At 41.6% G+C, this 19,565-nt stretch overlaps 1 protein-coding gene across 2 annotated transcripts in view; it reads right to left on the bottom strand.

Annotated features, from left to right (window-relative positions):
• LOC110965409 (striatin-like) overlaps positions 1–19,565 on the bottom strand; it is a 35,566-nt gene that overhangs the window by 12,965 nt on the left and 3,036 nt on the right. The window contains exons 2-8 of one of the 2 annotated variants that reach the window (XM_051946268.1): positions 16,248–16,351; positions 14,005–14,078; positions 12,350–12,458; positions 8,328–8,498; positions 7,725–7,854; positions 4,692–4,839; positions 1,932–2,045 (exon numbers count right to left, since the gene is read on the bottom strand). In XM_051946268.1, the coding sequence (XP_051802228.1) occupies positions 1,932–2,045; positions 4,692–4,839; positions 7,725–7,854; positions 8,328–8,498; positions 12,350–12,458; positions 14,005–14,078; positions 16,248–16,351 (850 nt within the window). The remainder of the gene's footprint in view (positions 1–1,931; positions 2,046–4,691; positions 4,840–7,724; positions 7,855–8,327; positions 8,499–12,349; positions 12,459–14,004; positions 14,079–16,247; positions 16,352–19,565) is intronic. The other variant, XM_051946269.1, reaches the window with a different exon arrangement.

Raw genomic sequence — 19,565 nt, 5'->3', positions numbered from 1 at the left:
AGACGGGTTTCAGTTCATGTTTCAGGAAACGAGGCTCGAGGCTTTACTCAAAAAAGACAAAACCAGAAAAGAATGAGGACACAGAGACAGGAAGGAGGGAGGTTTTACAGAGAGCGACACAAAAACCCTTTTAAAGCTGTATGAGGAATAAAAATCTGACAAAGCAGAGAAACCAAAGAGTTTCTTCTTCGCCGATTTCACTGCTGCTCCGCTCAATAGTGAGAATTTCAGATATCCTCAGAGCATATTTTCACCTCAGAAAGACCTTAGAAAGCACTTTAAGGGTTCAGTGTGTCCATAAAATGAATTCTGACAGCCGTGAGATGTGGTGAGGACACGACTCAGCAGATCTGAACGATCGAACGGCTCCAGAACAAGACACCGTCCTCAACTATTGGTATTTTAAAACACAAAAACGTTCACAACTTTCAAGCAATATTAGTTTAGTGTCTCCAGGAGAGAACAAACTTTTAATTATTTACTCTTAAAGTCTGGAGAAAGTGAAAAACTTTGACATCAGTAGAATTTGATGCGTCGAATGTTTGACAAGGTTCCAGTTTTTACATGTTCAGAGTAAATATTGACATGGACTCATTGATAGGAACCAGAACCTGGAGTTCATAGAGGTCTAGGTGTTCATAGAGGTCTAGGTGTTCACAGAGGTCTAGATGTTCATAGAGGTCTAGATGTTCATAGAGGTCTAGGTGTTCATAGAGGTCTAGGTGTTCATAGAGGTCTAGGTGTTCACAGAGGTCTAGGTGTTCACAGAGGTCTAGCTGTTCATAGAGGTCTAGGTGTTCATAGAGGTCTAGATGTTCACAGAGGTCTAGATGTTCACAGAGGTCTAGATGTTCACAGAGGTCTAGGTGTTCATAGAGGTCTAGATGTTCACAGAGGTCTAGATGTTCATAGAGGTCTAGGTGTTCATAGAGGTCTAGATGTTCATAGAGGTCTAGGTGTTCATAGAGGTCTAGATGTTCACAGAGGTCTAGCTGTTCATAGAGGTCTAGGTGTTCACAGAGGTCTAGGTGTTCACAGAGGTCTAGGTGTTCACAGAGGTCTAGGTGTTCATAGAGGTCTAGGTGTTCACAGAGGTCAAGGTGTTCATAGAGGTCCACGTGTTCATAGAGGTCCACGTGTTCATAGAGGTCTACGTGTTCACAGAGGTCTAGGTGTTCACAGAGGTCAAGGTGTTCACAGAGGTCTAGGTGTTCATAGAGGTATAGATGTTCATAGAGGTCTAGATGTTCACAGAGGTCTAGGTGTTCATAGAGGTCTACGTGTTCATAGAGGTCTACGTGTTCATAGAGGTCTACGTGTTCATAATGGTCTAGGTGTTCATAGAGGTCTAGGTGTTCATAGAGGTCTAGGTGTTCATAATGGTCTGGGTTTTCATAGAGGTCTAGGTGTTCATAATGGTCTAGGTGTTCATAATGGTCTAGGTGTTCATAATGGTCTAGGTTTTCATAGAGGTCTAGGTGTTCATAATGGTCTAGGTGTTCATAATGGTCTGGGTTTTCATAGAGGTCTAGGTGTTCATAATGGTCTGGGTTTTCATAGAGGTCTAGGTGTTCATAATGGTCTAGGTGTTCATAATGGTCTGGGTTTTCATAGAGGTCTAAGTGTTCATAATGGTGTAGGTGTTCATAGAGGTCTACGTATTCATGGAGGTCTACATGTTGGTGTTCCGTGTGCAGAGCTGCTTCATGTTGATATGCAATCATCCTCATATGTTGTTAAAATGAGTCCACGTCAACATTAAATCTAAACATCTAAAAACTGGAACCTTGTCTGGTCAAACTTTAACCATCAGATTCTACTGATGTTAGAGCCTCAGACGTTGGAGAAATAAGGACCAAAGACTGGATTTCAGTAGAAATATGGATCTGAGGCTGATTAATGTCGGTGGACAAACAGCAGAGAGGACTTACTCTTCACCCCTTTCTTGCCCTTGCGTTCCTTCCGGTACTGCTCCTTGAGCTGGGCGATGAGTCCCTGGTCCACGTCCCAGGCCAGGTCCCCCAGAGGAGGCTGGTCTTCCTTCTCTACAGGCCGACAGGAGGAAGAGGAGGAGGAGGAGGAGGAGGAGGAAGGTGGATTAAGAAGCTGCTGAGGACCTGAAAACTTATCTAGACGACTGCAGTAGAAGCTTTAATGTTCCAAACACATGTCCAACCTTTAAACCCTTAAATGAAAGCCAAAAATATAATATCTGACACAAAAAAAGAAGTGACATTTGGCGTTTCTTAGCAGTGGCTGAGTGACTACAGTTCACACAAAATGACGAACAGCAAAAAAAAAAAAGAAGAGAGAAATGAGCCAACGAGGGAAAGAATCGGAATAAAACTGAAACTTGTTAACGGACAGAATGAATAAACCCTCGTCCCTTCAGTCCTCAAGGTGGTTTTGGCTGAAAACATGAAGAAAATCTGAACTTTTAAAAGTCCTGGCTGTGTTTTTTTTCATATTATTTTCAGCTTATTTACAGAAGAAAAAACAGAGCATGCATACTGATGCATCTTTTACCACGTCACTGAAACAGAGACTTTTCACGATCAATATTAAAAACATACATTCTAACATCATCTGCAAAACGTCTGATCTTGTTCATTTCAGAGAGTGTCTAATTGATTCCTGCATCACCTTTGAGTTAACTTGTTTTTCTACATTTTTTTAATTTACTCTGTAAAGCATCTTGAGACAATCTGAATTGGAATTTATAAATGAATTGAAATTAAATAGACTGTGGAAGATTAAAACGTACAGCGAGATCAACGTCAGTACCATCGACATAGCAGAGAATCCAAGCCAACAAAAAGGGACTCTTTCCTTTTTCTAAAGTGCTTCCTTGGAATCCCAAACTATCTTCAGACAGACAGATGCTGTAGGAGGCAGATGGATCAGAACTCTCTGGTCAGGATTAGATATTGTCTATTTTGACTTGGCAGCACAAACTAGTTGTCTCCATATTGTTCTATAATCTAAAATTCTCCCAACTACAGCATAAAGCCAAAGATCAGAGAGAATCCTCAGAGCTGATCCTCCATGAACTGCTGCTCTGTTGGTGTCATTTCTCCTGATATCAGTAAAACCAGAGCACAGTAGTTATTTCTAACCAAACTCCAAATGTTCCCCTTTGTTTTACAGCAGGGGTGTCAAACAAGCGGCCCACGGGCCAAAACCAGCCCTCCAGGGGGTCCAATCTGGTCCACTGGATGACTTTGTGCTTCAGTAGATAATCTGTGCTCTGTGGGTTTAATGATTCAACGATAAACTGAGGAGCTACGTCAGTAATCAAAGCTGGAGAAGCTGCTCGCCTCAGAGAGGATTTGTTTAAACGGTGATAAAAATAAACCGAGAGAAAGAACGACTCCCATCCTCCTCCTGGCGGCCAGCTGGAGGCGGCGTGGGCTCAAACAGAAAGACGGATGACAAATCTGTTTCATAACTGCAGCCAAACACAGACTGCATCTAAGCGGCTGTTTCTGTGAGCATCGAACCCAGAACACGGTTCAGAGGGAACCTCGTCTCTCTGGCTTCTCCACGATGTGAGCAGAAACCTGCAGCGGTCTGGACCATGGAGTGTTGAACCTGGAGCTGACCCTGACCTGAACTTTGCAGAATTTTCTGCTCTATAAATTGCTTTTTTCCACCAAAGACATCAAATCTAATCTCATTAATTCAAACTCATTTCCTAGAGTCTCATATAAAGGTCTCATATGGTGAGGATGTGTTCTTTAGGAGTGTAAAATAAGAACAGTGACAATGTGAAGATCATTTGAAAGCAAACAAAATGGAGATGGAAGAAAAAAACTTTCCACTGAGTAGTACTACTGATGATCAAAATGACCGATATGACAAAAAAAATGTCCAAAATGACTTAAAAAAAACATGCAAAATATTTTGAAACATGCCCTAAATTACTCAAAAAATGGATTTTAAAAATGATGCAGAATGTCCAAAATAACTTCAAACACGACCTAAACGACTCAAAAGTTGCCCAAATTGATTTGATACATGTTGTAAACAACTTAATAAAGATTAAAATGATCAATATGATGAAAAAAATTCATCCAAAATGATTTGAAAATCATCCAAAAATCACAAAAAAGCTGTATGAAATATCTTGAAACATGTCCTAAATGACTCAAAAAATGGCTAAAATGGCACAGAATGTCCAAAATTACTCAGTGTTGGTCAAAAATTATTCCAACCTTTTCTAAATACGTTGAAACACGTCCAAATTGACTGAAAAAATGGTCAAAGTGACTCTAAATGTCCAAAATAACTTGAAACACGTCCCAAATTAGTCAAAAATTGCCCAAATCGATTTAAAATATGTTGTAAATTACTTCAAAACTGTCAAAATGACTCAAAAAGCATCCAATATCCAAAATTCTTTGAAACTTCTACAAAATGATTCAAAATTGTTCTCAAATAATTTTTAATGTCTCCTAAATAACTCAGAAATTGACAAAACAACTCAGAATGTCTAAAATGACACAAAAACGAGAAAAATGACCAAAAAAGATGCCAAAGGAATTAAAATTTGGCCAAAAAAAACATGAAACTTGACTAAAAAATGAAAATGAAACATGTCTGACAGACCAAAAGCTTATTTTGACAATTTAAATTATCTCAACAGTTAAAGGTTGTTCTGGAGTGACTGCTCTTCATTAACACTGACTCACCCCACTCCCCGCTGGACTCTGGAGACCCGTCCAACTCGTCTGGACTCGCCAGGAAGTCGAAGCCCTTCAGGGCCTCCTCGGTGTCGGGGTCGTCGCTGAGGTCGGACGTGGTGGAGGACGGAGTGGACGACTGCTTCTTCCTCACCATCTGGGTGGAAAAAAAACAGGACTGTCAGCAGGAAGACGGTTTTTAATTTATGAAAATAGATTCTTCCACAACGTGTGCCAGAGGTTGGGTCCAGTTTGGTCACCGTCCCTCATTTTCTCTCATTGTAGTCTCATTTTGGTCACTTCTCTCTCATTGTAGTCTCATTTTGGTCACTTCTCTCATTGTAGCCTCGTTTTGGTCACTTCTCTCATGGTAGTCTCATTTTGGTCACTTCTCTCTCATTGTAGTCTCATTTTGGTCACTTCTCTCTCATTGTAGCCTCATTTTGGTCACTTCTCTCATTGTAGTCTCATTTTGGTCACTTCTCTCATTGTAGCCTCATTTTGGTCACTTCTCTCATTGTAGCCTCATTTTGGTCACTTCTCTCATTGTAGTCTCATTTTGGTCACTTCTCTCATTGTAGTCTCATTTTGGTCACTTCTCTAACTGTAGCCTCGTTTTGGTCACTTCTCTCATTGTAGCCTCATTTTGGTCACTTCTCTCATTGTAGCCTCATTTTGGTCACTTCTCTCATTGTAGTCTCATTTTGGTCACTTCTCTCATTGTGGCCTCATTTTGGTCACTTCTCTCATTGTAGTCTCATTTTGGTCACTTCTCTCATTGTAGCCTCGTTTTGGTCACTTCTCTCATTGTAGTCTCATTTTGGTCACTTCTCTCATTGTGGCCTCATTTTGGTCACTTCTCTCATTGTAGTCTCATTTTGGTCACTTCTCTCTCATTGTAGCCTCATTTTGGTCACTTCTCTCATTGTGGCCTCATTTTGGTCACTTCTCTCATTGTAGTCTCATTTTGGTCACTTCTCTCATTGTAGCCTCGTTTTGGTCACTTCTCTCATTGTAGCCTCGTTTTGGTCACTTCTCTCATTGTAGCCTCGTTTTGGTCACTTCTCTCATTGTAGCCTCGTTTTGGTCACTTCTCTAACTGTAGCCTCGTTTTGGTCACTTCTCTCATTGTAGCCTCATTTTGGTCACTTCTCTCATTGTAGCCTCATTTTGGTCACTTCTCTCATTGTAGTCTCATTTTGGTCACTTCTCTCATTGTGGCCTCATTTTGGTCACTTCTCTCATTGTAGTCTCATTTTGGTCACTTCTCTCATTGTAGCCTCGTTTTGGTCACTTCTCTCATTGTAGTCTCATTTTGGTCACTTCTCTCATTGTGGCCTCATTTTGGTCACTTCTCTCATTGTAGTCTCATTTTGGTCACTTCTCTCTCATTGTGGCCTCATTTTGGTCACTTCTCTCATTGTGGCCTCATTTTGGTCACTTCTCTCATTGTAGTCTCATTTTGGTCACTTCTCTCATTGTAGCCTCGTTTTGGTCACTTCTCTCATTGTAGCCTCGTTTTGGTCACTTCTCTCATTGTAGCCTCGTTTTGGTCACTTCTCTCATTGTAGCCTCGTTTTGGTCACTTCTCTCATTGTAGCCTCATTTTGGTCACTTCTCTCATTGTAGTCTCATTTTGGTCACTTCTCTCATTGTAGCCTCATTTTGGTCACTTCTCTCATTGTAGTCTCATTTTGGTCACTTCTCTCATTGTAGCCTCGTTTTGGTCACTTCTCTCATTGTAGCCTCGTTTTGGTCACTTCTCTCATTGTAGCCTCGTTTTGGTCACTTCTCTCATTGTAGCCTCGTTTTGGTCACTTCTCTCATTGTAGCCTCATTTTGGTCACTTCTCTCATTGTAGTCTCATTTTGGTCACTTCTCACACTGTAGTCTCATTTTGGTCACTTCTCACACTGTAGCCTCATTTTGGTCACGTCTCTCATTGTAGCCTCATTTTGGTCACTTCTCTCATTGTAGCCTCATTTTGGTCACTTCTCTCACTGTAATCTCATTTTTCCTCACCATGGACTCATTTTTAGTTCATTGTGGGTAAGATTTTCCCTACTGTGGCTCATTTTTGTGTCTTTTTGAGTTTTCAAGTTTATGTTGTTCTGGACAAACTTTGAGTCATTTTGAACATGAATATCCCCATGTTTCCTCTCCAGACAACCTTTTGTCATTTTGTCTCATTTTTGTCGGTTTGTGTCTTGTTTTAGTCTGCTGTGTCTCGTTTTCTCATTTTGTTTCTCGTTTTTGTTGGTTTGTGTCTCATTTTTGTCGGTTTGTCTCATTTTTGTCGGTCTGTGTCTCGTTTTGTTGGTTTTTGTAATTTTGTTTCTCATTTTTGTCATTTTGTGTCTCGTTTTCTCATTTAGTTTCTCGTTTTTGCCAGTTTGTGCCTCATTTTTGTCATTTTGTGTCGTTTTAGTCTGTTGTGTCTCGTTTTTGTCATTTTCTATCTCATTTTGTTGTTTTGAACACATTTTGAGTCATTCTCCATGTTTCCTCTCTACTCTGCTCATCATCTATAGATGTTCCACCATGCTGAATGGATGTCCAACAATCTGCTCCTCTGTTTTCTGTTTCTGCTGCTTTTATTCTATTGGTTTTCCTCTCAGTCTCTCTGAGGAAACACTGCCTGCAGTTCAACCTCAAACTCTCTGAATTTTTCCTCGTTGTTGTTTCCTCCTTCTTCCAGCATCTGCTGCAAACTGTTTTTTTGAGAATTTCAGGACAAAATGTGAAGTGTTTTTGGTGAAATTTCACACTTTTAAGTCTGTTTTGGGTTATTTTTCCTGACAGATTAGCACGTCACACATTCAGAAAGCTTTCATTCTAAGTACAGAAAACAACCTGTCAAAGCTGCCAGCAGGTGTCGGGGGAAAATCTTTTTCAGATCCAACAACACTGAAGCTAATCTATCACACGTTATTATAAACCTCTGGTTCTCTGGCGGGAACCAGGAGGTACAGGTGCCTTTATTTGTTTGTTTGTCTAGCCTTTATTTTACCAGATAAGTTAGTTGAAAACTAGTTCTCTTACCGCCGCCAGGTCAAGGATGGTTTTGTCTCTCCCTTCGCTGTCCTCGTCCTCGTCGCTGAACTCGGCTGCAGCGCTCTCGATGAACTTGAAGGCCTCCAGCACGGTGGCCGAGTCGGACATGTCGGGTTTACTGGAAGGAAAGACGCAAGGAGTTGTTTCTGAGGGATGGTGTGAGAAACTCTAGTGTGGGTTAGGGCTGGGTTTAAGGGTCAGGGCTGGGTTTAAGGGTCAGGGCTGGGTTTAAGGGTCAGGGCTGGGTTTAGAGGTTAGGGCTGGGTTTAAGGGTCAGGGCTGGGTTTAAGGGTTAGGGCTGGGTTTAGAGGTTAGGGCTGGGTTTAAGGGTCAGGGCTGGGTTTAAGGGTCAGGGCTGGGTTTAAGGGTCAGGGCTGGGTTTAGAGGTTAGGGCTGGGTTTAAGGGTCAGGGCTGGGTTTAAGGGTTAGGGCTGGGTTCAAGGTTTAGGGCTGGGTTTAAGGGTCAGGGCTGGGTTCAAGGTTTAGGGCTGGGTTTAAGGGTCAGGGCTGGGTTTAAGGGTCAGGGCTGGGTTTAAGGGATAGGGCTGGGTTTAAGGGTCAGGTTTAAGCGTCAGGGCGGCGGGTGTCTACCTGACCACGCCGCTGTCCTTCAGCGAGGACGGTTCGGTGCCGTTGACCATCGGCTCGGTCCTCCCGTCCAAAGGTTTGTCTCCAGAGTCTCCGGTCAGACCGAGCAGCACCCTGACCCGCTGGGACTTCACATCCAGGATGGTGTCGGTGTATCCGACCTCCTGCAGGTATCTGACAGAACACGGGTCTTTAAGAACCAGAAATCAGTCCTACTAGAACCAGAACGTGATCTCTGATGTCTTCATTAAACGCCTCTCCTGTGGTTATTGCAGATCCACAATTTTCCTCAAGTCTGTTGGAAAATGTCTGTGTGCTCAGGACAAATTCTGGAAAAACCTTTTAAACTAGTTAAACTCTGAGCTGATTCTGGGTGTTTTTAACTTTTTTTTAACTCACTGTGGTTCATTTTAAAGTCCTGAAGCCCTGAGGAACCAGAACATGATGAAGGAGAAGAGAGGACTCAGAATGATGGAAACCAGAGGAACAAAGTAAAAAGCAGCCTGTAAACATGTCCAAACCAGTCTAAAAAACAGTCTAAAAACCAGTCTAAACCCAAGTTAAAAACACTGGTCATAGGCTGGCTCACATGTAGTCTAACCCTATCCCAGTTAGAAACCAGACCAACACTAACAAGTTTAATGTCTTTGTTCTTTTTACAGAAATCTAGAACCAACACATCCAGCATCAGCACCTTAGACTGGGAGTTTCCTCACATACTTTAACTGTCATCTGGAACCAAATCCAAGTAGTCTCTAAACAAGAACAACCTCCAGTAAGTTTTCCTCCTTTTAAGGTAAAAATCAGCCTCATATGTCATCAAACTTCATCATGCAGCAGCTTTAACATGTGAACACGGCTTTAGGCTGATTTCTATGAGCAGTCAGCTTCACAACAGAGAAATGAAGTGGATCCCTGAACATAAAGCCCTCCATCCATCAGCAGCAGCGGTGCCTTGCTGTACCCTCCGACCAACAACAGCACGATTATCTGAATGAAGCTGCATCCTTAAAGGGCAACACAGCATCACACAGAAACCAGCTCAGATCATTAGACTGCTCCATGAAACGCGTCCGAAATTACTCAAAAAACTGATCTGAAATATGTCGGAAACGACTTCAGAACTCTCGAAACGACTCAAAAAGAGTCCAACACGACTAAAAATACATCCTAAATTCTTTGAAATTCCTACAAAAAGACCCAAATTTATTCCCAAATAACTTGAAACGTCTCCTAAATGACTAAAAAACTGTTAAAATTGAATTGAAATATGTCATAAAGAACTTAAAAATGATCAAAATGACCAATATGACAAAGAAATCCATCCAATATTCAAAATTGTCCAAAATGACTAAAAAGCTGTCCAAAGCATCTTGACACAGGTCCTAAATGACTCCAAAATGTTGAAAATGGTGCAGAATGCCAAAATTACTCAGTATTGGTCAAAAATAATGTCAACTTTTTGTACAATGCGTTGAAACGCATCTGAAATGACTCAAAACATGGTAAAAATGACTAAATGTCCTAAATAACTTGAAACTTCTCCTAAATGACTCAAAGTTTGTGAAAATTGATTTGAACTGTCATAAATAACTTTAAAAATGATCAGTTTGACTGATATGACCGACGTCCAAAACTATCTGAAAATTGTCCGAAATGACTGAAAAGCTTAAATGACTCAGAAATTGCTCAAACTGATTTGAAATATGTTGTAAACGATGTAAAAACCGTCAAAACAATCCAAATAAAGTCCAGTATGACTAAAAATACGTCCAAAAATTGAGGCCTGAATCTAAAACCCTTAATTCTCATGAAATTCTCAAAATATTCTGACTTTTGGGTCCCAAACAAACAAACTCTGACCAGGATCTGAGATGATGGACCGACATCACCGTCCGTTCATAGAACAAGCGATAACTTTAAAGAAGTCAGAACTAATTCTACAGCAGCTGGAAGTGAAGCTAAAACCTTCATACCTTCAGACCGGAGGAACCTGCTGACCTGAGAGCAGCGTTTCATCGGAGGTTTGTCCTGAACGGCGTCCAGACAGAGAGTTTGTTCACAGCCTCCCTCAGTACCAGCCTCCACCACGTCCCACACAGTCCTCCATTCACTGAGACACAAACACACAACACAACGCTCTGGGAACGTTAACACAACCTCCACTCACTGAGGCCAAGAAAAACACCCGGAGAATGCAACACAAATTTCTCAGACAATGCTCTGGGAATGTTAACACAACCAACACGTTCTCTGATAACACTCTGGGAACGTTACAAACTCACCACAGAATGTCCTACAGACGGTGAACTCACCACAGAATGTCCTACAGACGGTGAACTCACCACAGAATGTCCTACAGACGGTGAACTCACCACAGAATGTCCTACAGACGGTGAACTCACCACGGAATGTCCTACAGACGGTGAACTAACCACAGCATGTCCTACAGACGGTGAACTAACCACAGAATGTCCTACAGACGGTGAACTCATCACAGAATGTCCTACAGACGGTGAACTCATCACAGAATGTCCTACAGACGGTGAACTCACCACAGACTGTCCTACAGACGGTGAACTAACCACAGAATGTCCTACAGACGGTGAACTCATCACAGAATGTCCTACAGACGGTGAACTCACCACAGAATGTCCTACAGACGGTGAACTCACCACAGAATGTCCTACAGACGGTGAACTCACCACAGAATGTCCTACAGACGGTGAACTAACCACAGAATGTCCTACAGACGGTGAACTCACCACAGAATGTCCTACAGATGGTGAACTCACCACAGAATGTCCTACAGATGGTGAACTCACCACAGAATGTCCTACAGATGGTGAACTCACCACAGAATGTCCTACAGATGGTGAACTCACCACAGAATGTCCTACAGATGGTGAACTAACCACAGAATGTCCTACAGACGGTGAACTCACCACAGAATGTCCTACAGACGGTGAACTCACCACAGAATGTCCTACAGATGGTGAACTCACCACAGAATGTCCTACAGATGGTGAACTCACCACAGAATGTCCTACAGATGGTGAACTCACCACAGAATGTCCTACAGATGGTGAACTCACCACAGAATGTCCTACAGATGGTGAACTAACCACAGAATGTCCTACAGACGGTGAACTCACCACAGAATGTCCTACAGATGGTGAACTCACCACAGAATGTCCTACAGACGGTGAACTCACCACAGAATGTCCTACAGACGGTGAATTCACCACAGAATGTCCTACAGACGGTGAACTCACCACAGAATGTCCTACAGATGGTGAACTAACCACAGAATGTCCTACAGACGGTGAACTCACCACAGAATGTCCTACAGATGGTGAACTAACCACAGAATGTCCTACAGACGGTGAACTCACCACAGAATGTCCTACAGATGGTGAACTAACCACAGAATGTCCTACAGACGGTGAACTAACCACAGAATGTCCTACAGACGGTGAACTCACCACAGAATGTCCTACAGACGGTGAACTCACCACAGAATGTCCTACAGACGGTGAACTCACCACAGAATGTCCTACAGACGGTGAACTAACCACAGAATGTCCTACAGACGGTGAACTCACCACAGAATGTCCTACAGACGGTGAACTCACCACAGAATGTCCTACAGACGGTGAACTAACCACAGAATGTCCTACAGACGGTGAACTCACCACAGAATGTCCTACAGACGGTGAACTCACCACAGAATGTCCTACAGACGGTGAACTCACCACAGAATGTCCTACAGATGGTGAACTCACCACAGAATGTCCTACAGACGGTGAACTAACCACAGAATGTCCTACAGATGGTGAACTAAGTGTCTATTTCTCATGTCTTTCCCACTCTCTGCTCTCCCAGTGCTCCCAGTGCTCCCAGTGGATCAGTGTGTGTGGTTTCCATTCAGAGTGTTAACCTCCAGCCTGACTGTGCTTTGTTGTGTGACACACACACCCCCTCAGACACACACCTGCTGTCCCATGATGCATTGTGTTACTCACTGTCTGAGCAGCTGGCGTCCCTGTTTCCAGCTGAGCTGATGGCTGCTGCTGGGAGGACTGGGCAGCTCGCTGTCAGCGCCGTCATCTGGACACACAGACACACACACACCTGCACAGTATGTACACAATACGTACACAATGCTGACAGGAAGCAGCAGCGCCTCCTGTCGCTGTGATGTCACTGTGATGTCACTGTGATGTCACCTCCCCAGTCCATCACAGTCCATCATTTTTATCTCTGCACTTGCTGTGTTGTCTTTGTGTCTGTGTGGTTGTTCTGTGTCTTTTTATGAACGTTGCATGTCTGTTTGTAGTCATTTTGTGTCAGTTTTTGGGCTTTTTTGCATCTACTTTTGTCGACTCTCTTACGGTTGGTTTTGTGCCTTTTTTCGGCAGTCATTCTGCATCTTTTTGTGATAGTTTTATGTCTTTATGTGGTTGTTTTGTGTCTCTTTGTGGCTGTTTTGTGTCTTTTTAAGATAGTTCTGTCTTTGTCGTCATTTAGCATCTTTTTGTGGTGGTTTTGTGTCTTATTCTGTAGTTTTATGTCTTTTTGTGGTGGTTTTGTGTCTTATTCTGTAGTTTTATGTCTTTTTGTGGTGGTTTTGTGTCTTATTCTGTAGTTTTATGTCTTTTTGTGGTGGTTTTGTGTCTTATTCTGCAGTTCTGTGTCTTTGTGGTGGTTTCGTGTCTTATTCTGTAGTTTTGCGTCTTTCTGTGGTGGTTTTGTGTCTTATTTTGTAGTTTAGCATCTTTTGTGGTGGTTTTGTGTCTTATTCTGTAGTTTTGTGTCTTTTTGTGGTGGTTTTGTGTCTTATTCTGTAGTTCTGTGTCTTTGTGGTGGTTTTGTGTCTTATTCTGTAGTTTTGTGTCTTTTTGTGGTGGTTTTGTGTCTTATTCTGCAGTTCTGTGTCTTTGTGGTGGTTTCGTGTCTTATTCTGTAGTTTTGTGTCTTTTTGTGGTGGTTTTGTGTCTTATTCTGTAGTTTTGTGTCTTTTTGTGGTGGTTTTGTGTCTTATTCTGCAGTTCTGTGTCTTTGTGGTGGTTTCGTGTCTTATTCTGTAGTTTTGCGTCTTTCTGTGGTGGTTTTGTGTCTTATTTTGTAGTTTAGCATCTTTTGTGGTGGTTTTGTGTCTTATTTTGTAGTTTAGCATCTTTTGTGGTGGTTTTGTGTCTTATTTTGTAGTTTAGCATCTTTTGTGGTGGTTTTGTGTCTTATTCTGCAGTTCTGTGTCTTTGTGGTGGTTTTGTGTCTTATTCTGTAGTTCTGTGTCTTTGTGGTGGTTTTGTGTCTTATTCTGCAGTTCTGTGTCTTTGTGGTGGTTTCGTGTCTTATTCTGTAGTTTTGCGTCTTTCTGTGGTGGTTTTGTGTCTTATTTTGTAGTTTAGCATCTTTTGTGGTGGTTTTGTGTCTTATTTTGTAGTTTAGCATCTTTTGTGGTGGTTTTGTGTCTTATTCTGCAGTTCTGTGTCTTTGTGGTGGTTTCGTGTCTTATTCTGTAGTTTTGCGTCTTTCTGTGGTGGTTTTGTGTCTTATTCTGTAGTTTAGCATCTTTTGTGGTGGTTTTGTGTCTTATTCTGCAGTTCTGTGTCTTTGTGGTGGTTTCGTGTCCTTTTGCGGTCATCTACTGAACAGAGAGAGAAGTCAGTCTTACCTGAATCGTAGTTGGGAGGATTGACGTCTCCTTGATTCAGCTCCGTCCCGTATTTCAACTTGTGGTATTTGGCTCTGAGGACAAACACACAAACCGGTTATCATGAGAACAGGCAAAGTTGTGTACGTGTGTCTGAAAGAGCCTTTTGATGCAGCAGGTTTTCAGACACGTTAAAAAGTGAACATGTTGGCCTTTTCCTGCTGTTTAATGACATCATCGTGATTCAAACGTCTGAACAGAACGAGGCAGAAACACTCCAGACTTTACTTGATCAAACCAGAACCATATGACAGGTTTCCTCCAGAGAAAGACTGAAAACTAAACTAAAACTGATGATTACTGTCTTTGTTGATTATTCCGTCCGTGTCTTTGGTCTCTAAAATGTCAGAAAACGTCGAAAAATGTGGATCAGAGTTTACGAAAATGTCTTGTTTTGTCCAAACACGTTTAGTTTTCTGAAGAAGAAAGAAACCATAAATATTCCCAGTAGCTGCATTTCCATTACCCGTAGATATGCGCAAAATGTAAATAGTGCAATAAAAAAACTGGTAATGGAAACATCTGAATTTTGAAAAAGGACTAAAAATATCGCTAAAAAGTTTTTACGCTCTCATGAGGTGGTTTTTCAGACGTTTCGATATTTAAAAATATCTCAAAAACGCAATGGAAACACTTTTTCCACAATTCTACGTGACCAGACGTGTCGTACCTGGTCACATGACCAGTTCTCTGAGTAAACATGGCGCGGTACGTGTGGACAGAAGAGGAGACTTTTCTTTCCATTATTCTTGAGAAAAACATCACTGCCGTACTAGACAGCTGTAAGAACTGTAATGGAAACCCGACAACTGAAGGAGAACGGTTTTGTTGTGCTTTTACTTCTTTTTTTGGTGGCTTTGTGTCTTTTTTGGTTATTTTGTGTTATTCTGGTTTTACTCATTTTTTGTGGTAGTTTTGTGTATTTTTGTGGTAGTTTTGCATCTTTTTGTTGTGGTTTTATGTCTTTTTGTGGTAGTTTTTCATGTTTTTTTACACTGATTTTGGACAACTTCATGTCATTTTTGGACACATTTGATTTTCCTCTTAGTCTCTCTTGTCTCCTCTCTGCTCTGAGCCACCACATAGAGACACAAAATGACCACATAGAGACACAAAATGACCACATAGAGACACAAAATGACCACAAAGAGACACAAAATAACAACATAGAGACACAAAATAACAACAAAAAGACACAAAATGTCGCAAATTAACCACAGACACACAAAAAACACAAAGAAACAAGAAAAGACACAAAATGATTAAACAAGACATCATATGAATACAAAGCATAGAAACTACCACAAAGAAACACAAAATAACTCCATAGAGACACGAAACTACCACTAAGACACACAAAATGACCACAGAAAACACCACATAATAACAAAGACACACAAAATAACAAACAAACAAGAAATGACCACAAAAAGACACAAAATAATAAAGAAACACAAAATGACCACAAAAAGACAGAAACCAGCAGCTGACAAACAGTTTTTTCTGTGATGGTTTTTATTCTCCTGTAATCTGTCCTTTAATCTGGGCAGCAGACTCTGGGCTTCACACCGCAAAAACTCTAAATCCTACCTCGTCTGTTTGTCTTCATTTTATCAGAATGTCTCATCCCACTGGATTTCAGATAAATCCACTAAACAAGAGACATTTTAGCAGAAGGAGGGACGTGTTTTAAGACAACGCATCTTAAATATCTTAAGGCAAACCTTCTTGAAATTATCTTGTTTTGAGCTGAATTTTACAAGAAAACTCAACACAAGTTTCATACATCATAAATTAGGAGGTTACACGATGGCAAAAATCTATTTTTGAGCCAAAAATCTACTATTTTTTAGCATGTCTGGCTTATTTAAAGACACCTAAGCCTGACAGTCCTGGTAAAATAGAGATTAAAACACATTTTCCAGCTAATTTTAAGATCTCAGTGTTCTACATATCACATCTTATTTCCAGAAATCGTACCGAGACATTTTCCACTTGTTCTACTGGCAGATTTTTCACTTATTTCAAAGTAAAAGTTTGAAATAAGTTTTTTTTTCTTGTTTGGAGAGGGCCGTTTTTTTACAGTGCAGAGGGTTCATTTGTGACTGAAACATGTGAACAACATCGAGTGTTGTGTAGGAATCTGAGACGCTGCTACAGCGCCACCATCTGGTCAACACGTCACCATCCAGCTCTGAGCTCACCTCTCCTGTTTGAGGGCGTACTCCAGCATCTTGATCCGCCTCACCAGGTCCTTCTTCAGGTTCTCCTGGCCTCGCCTCTCGCCCTGCAGGAAGGCGATCTGAGCCTGCAGCAACACAGCAAACACACAGCAGGAAGGACAGTTCACTGATCTGGATCTCTGAGCAGCTCTACTGGGCACACAGATCCTCAGGGGACGTGAAATGACCACGACGAGACACAAACAGGCCTCAAAGAAACACAGAAACACCTCAAAGAGACACAGAAACACCTCAAAGAGAATTAAAACACCTCAAAGAGACACAGAAACACCTCAAAGAGACACAAAAACACCTTAAAGAGACACAGAAACACCTCAAAGAGAATTAAAACACCTCAAAGAGACACAGAAACACCTCAAAGAAACACAGAAACACCTCAAAGAGACACAGAAACACCTCAAAGAGAATTAAAACACCTCAAAGAGACACAGAAACACCTCAAAGAGAATTAAAACACCTCAAAGAGACACAAAAACACCTCAAAGAGACACAAAAACACAAGAACACCTCAAAGAAACACAAAAACACCTCAAAGAGACACAAAAACACAAGAACACCTCAAAGAAACACAAAAACACCTCAAAGAGACACAAAAACACCTCAAAGAGACACAAAAACACAAAAACACCTCAAAGAGACACAAAAACACCTCAAAGAGACACAGAAACACCTCAAAGAGACACAAAAACACCTCAAAGAGACACAAAAACACCTCAAAGAGACACAAAAACACAAAAACACCTCAAAGAAACACAAAAACACCTCAAAGAGACACAAAAACACCTCAAAGAGACACAAAAACACAAAAACACCTCAAAGAGACACAAAAACACCTCAAAGAGACACAAAAACACCTCAAAGATCCTTAAACACGCCTTAAAGAAACCATGTTAAAGAGACCCAGAAACATCTCAAAGACACTTTAAAACGTCTTGAAGACCCACAAACATTTCAAAAACCCTTAAGCACACCTTAAAGAGACTCATAAATGTCTCAACAACACTCAGAAACCCCTCAGACTCCTGGGAAACAATCTTGAACGGAGCTGAACTAAGCCCTGAACGCAGCGCTAACTGCCAGCATTAGCCACATGTTAGCGTCTGCAGCTGTAAATCTGACAGCTGACTGCTGCCGACAAACCGCTGAGGGCACCAAAGCCTCCTGGGAAATGTGCCGGGTGTCTCCAGGATGGATGGGAACCGTGTGACCGTCCGTGTTTCCGTGGGAACAGACGTCATGTGACCGAGAAGAAAAGCGACTTCATGTGTTCAGGGCATGCAGTTTGTAAAGGTTAAAGCTAAACGAACCATCGACGGCTTCCAAAGGCCCATGATCCCCTAAAAAACTACAAATTTATCAGCCGGGAAAAAAAAACAGAAAACGGATAAACTTCCATCTGTCCATCAGCTGGAAAAACTAAACGGGACCTTAAACACATCACTTCAATTTTACCTCATTTATAAGAACACATTCTGGAAAAAATAAACATTTCGAGCTCCACGATGCAACCATGATGTCATTAGTGACTCTGCTGCAACAAAGCATCATGGGAGAAAAAAAAATGGAACTTTTACGACGTGGCTGAACTGAAACGACCACAAAGAGAAGAAAAACAACCAGAAAGAAACACAAAATGATGATTTATTTACACAGATAAACATTTGACCTGAACTCACCACAGAATGTCCTACAGTTCTATCAGACAGTGAACTCACCACAGAATGTCCTACAGTTCTATCAGACAGTGAACTCACCACAGAATGCCCTACAGTTCTATCAGACAGTGAACTCACCACAGAATGTCCTACAGTTCTATCAGACAGTGAACTCACCACAGAATGCCAGTGGGTAGTTCACTGTCTGCATTAGAAAACGTTTCTGTGGGATTCTTCCCTCCAGAACCTGAATGCATCATCCTCCTCGTCTCCTCCGGAGCAGCATGGAGGGACGGCGTGTAGACACCTCCTACATCTGGAGCAGTGAGGGATTATTCCTCCAGGAGACGATAAGCTGCTGGAGGAGATACGTTTAAAGGCTGTCAGGAAAACTCAGCGTCTCAGAGCCATGAAGCAGGAGGACACCAGGTCTGAGATGTTCTGCTTCAGCTCCGTCCAGATGGGAGACAGAAAAATGCCTCAATGAGGACGCTGAGGATTTGATTTTTCTTACATCTGAGCGCCAGAAGAGTCTGAAACCAGTCAAGAACCAGTCTAAGACTAGTCTAAAACCAGTCAAGAACCAGTCTTAGACTAGTCTAAAACCAGTCAAGAACCAGTCTAAGACTAGTCTGAAACCAGTCAAGAACCAGTCTAAGACTAGTCTAAAACCAGTCAAGAACCAGTCTTAGACTAGTCTAAAACCAGTCAAGAACCAGTCTTAGACTAGTCTAAAACCAGTCAAGAACCAGTCTAAGACTAGTCTAAAACCAGTCAAGAACCAGTCTTAGACTAGTCTAAAACCAGTCAAGAACCAGTCTAAGACTAGTCTGAAACCAGTCAAGAACCAGTCTAAGACTAGTCTAAAACCAGTCAAGAACCAGTCTAAGACTAGTCTAAAACCAGTCAAGAACCAGTCTTAGACTAGTCTAAAACCAGTCAAGAACCAGTCTTAGACTAGTCTGAAACCAGTCAAGAACCAGTCTAAGACTAGTCTAAAACCAGTCAAGAACCAGTCTAAGACTAGTCTAAAACCAGTCAAGAACCAGTCTAAGACTAGTCTAAAACCAGTCAAGAACCAGTCTTAGACTAGTCTGAAACCAGTCAAGAACCAGTCTAAGACTAGTCTAAAACCAGTCAAGAACCAGTCTAAGACTAGTCTAAAACCAGTCAAGAACCAGTCTTAGACTAGTCTAAAACCAGTCAAGAACCAGTCTTAGACTAGTCTAAAACCAGTCAAGAACCAGTCTTAGACTAGTCTAAAACCAGTCAAGAACCAGTCTAAGACTAGTCTGAAACCAGTCAAGAACCAGTCTAAGACTAGTCTAAAACCAGTCAAGAACCAGTCTAAGACTAGTCTAAAACCAGTCAAGAACCAGTCTAAGACTAGTCTAAAACCAGTCAAGAACCAGTCTTAGACTAGTCTAAAACCAGTCAAGAACCAGTCTAAGACTAGTCTGAAACCAGTCAAGAACCAGTCTAAGACTAGTCTAAAACCAGTCAAGAACCAGTCTTAGACTAGTCTAAAACCAGTCAAGAACCAGTCTAAGACTAGTCTAAAACCAGTCAAGAACCAGTCTTAGACTAGTCTAAAACCAGTCAAGAACCAGTCTAAGACTAGTCT

This window comes from Acanthochromis polyacanthus, chromosome 3 (genome assembly GCF_021347895.1).
Source record: "Acanthochromis polyacanthus isolate Apoly-LR-REF ecotype Palm Island chromosome 3, KAUST_Apoly_ChrSc, whole genome shotgun sequence".
In the NCBI taxonomy this organism is placed as follows: domain Eukaryota; kingdom Metazoa; phylum Chordata; class Actinopteri; family Pomacentridae; genus Acanthochromis; species Acanthochromis polyacanthus.
Note: the sequence above shows the minus strand (reverse complement) of the source record. Positions and strands in the feature narration are given on the sequence as shown.